The 1329-nt window shown below is 41.9% G+C and overlaps 1 protein-coding gene across 1 annotated transcript; it reads right to left on the reverse strand.

The window, feature by feature from the left end:
* Positions 1-296: 296 nt before the first annotated feature.
* On the reverse strand, positions 297-910 carry LOC100441606 (developmental pluripotency-associated 5 protein-like). Its single transcript, XM_054530306.1, has one exon. It carries the CDS (start codon positions 753-755, stop codon positions 531-533), a length of 225 nt encoding a protein of 74 aa, XP_054386281.1. The 5' UTR covers positions 756-910; the 3' UTR covers positions 297-530.
* Positions 911-1329: the final 419 nt, after the last annotated feature.

Here is a 1329-nt window from a genome sequence, read left to right on the forward strand (position 1 = left end):
TGCTTACTTCATCAAGCCTGCAAGAAGAATCTCTCCAGTGCATGCCAGCAAGATGGGGCCATACACAGACATAAAATTATGGGAGTGACATCCCATCACCTTTGCATTTTCTATTGCTAAGAGGCAAGTCTCAGGTTCCACCTGCACTCAGATGGAGGGAATTACACAAAGGCATGCACATCAGGAAGCAGGAATCACTGTGGGTCACTCTAGGATTTGTTATCCACAAGGGATCACATTATCTGCTTAGAATTTCAAACGAATAATAAAACCAAAAAAAGTTGGTCTGCCTTTTAAAATTTTTCCCTTATTTAAAACTTTATTCTTAATAAAGAAAAATGAGAAAACCCCAAAACTTTCTTCTTTAATTGGCAACCTTCAAAAAAGATATTCACAACAGGACTCAGAGCAAGGGCAGAGATCCCCAAACAGATGGTTTTTCCTTAATTCATCAGGCTGGAGCAGAGTTTAAACCAAGCTGGAACCACTCTGGCTCTGGCCACAACCCAATCTCTACATCCTGGACTCCATCACATTGGCTGGAAGCTGGTTCGCTTCATCCAAGGGTCTAGTTTGAGGGCATTCATGGCTTCTGCAAGTTTGAGCATCCCTTGCTTCTGGTGCTGGCAGTGCCACTCAGCCATGGACTGGAGCATCCACTTGGTTTGGAGCGTGTACCAATAGGAGCTGTAAACCACGACCTCGGTGAGGTCTGAAGACTCCAGAGCCTTCAGCTGGAGCATGGCCTTGCTCATCTGCTCGATGTAAGGGATTATCCATCCGGGCCTGTTGGGGGAAGGGGATGAGAGCTCCCAGGTAGGACACCCAGGCCAGCACTGGGCACACTCACCAAAGGTGGCTTCCAGCAGCCGCGTCAGGGCCTAGAACACCTCTGGGCCTTTCAGGTCTTTCGGCAGTCTACCTTTTAAATAAACACTATGAGCTGGCAATTCTAATGTTGTCAGTGACAAAGTACTCTTTCCTGAAAAAATCTTTTGTTGTTTTAAGTCCTAAACAGTTGCTGGGATTACTATTGAGTTTGAATAATGTAATATGTACGCTTCATTTTAAAAAATTACTTAAAAAACAGAGACAACACAATGACTGTGAAGACTGAATTTGAGTTGCTTCTGTTCCATGTAACCATTTGGAGTTTTTGTGTTCAAAATTTAAAATTGTGAAGCAGTGTGATACAGTGCTTTGCCATGTTTTTATTTGACAAATGCACATTTTAGTTAATAATTAAATATTTTTACTAGATTTGAATATTATCTTTAAAATAGATAATTCCTTTTGCTTATTTATTTTTGAGAGAGGGTCTCCCTCTGT

This window comes from Pongo abelii, chromosome 15 (genome assembly GCF_028885655.2).
Source record: "Pongo abelii isolate AG06213 chromosome 15, NHGRI_mPonAbe1-v2.0_pri, whole genome shotgun sequence".
NCBI classification, from domain to species: Eukaryota; Metazoa; Chordata; class Mammalia; order Primates; family Hominidae; genus Pongo; species Pongo abelii.

Excerpts from the sequence above, each read along its gene's own strand:
- LOC100441606 (XM_054530306.1), bottom strand. The coding sequence starts at position 755 with ATGAGCAAGGCCATGCTCCAGCTGAAGGCTCTGGAGTCTTCAGACCTC.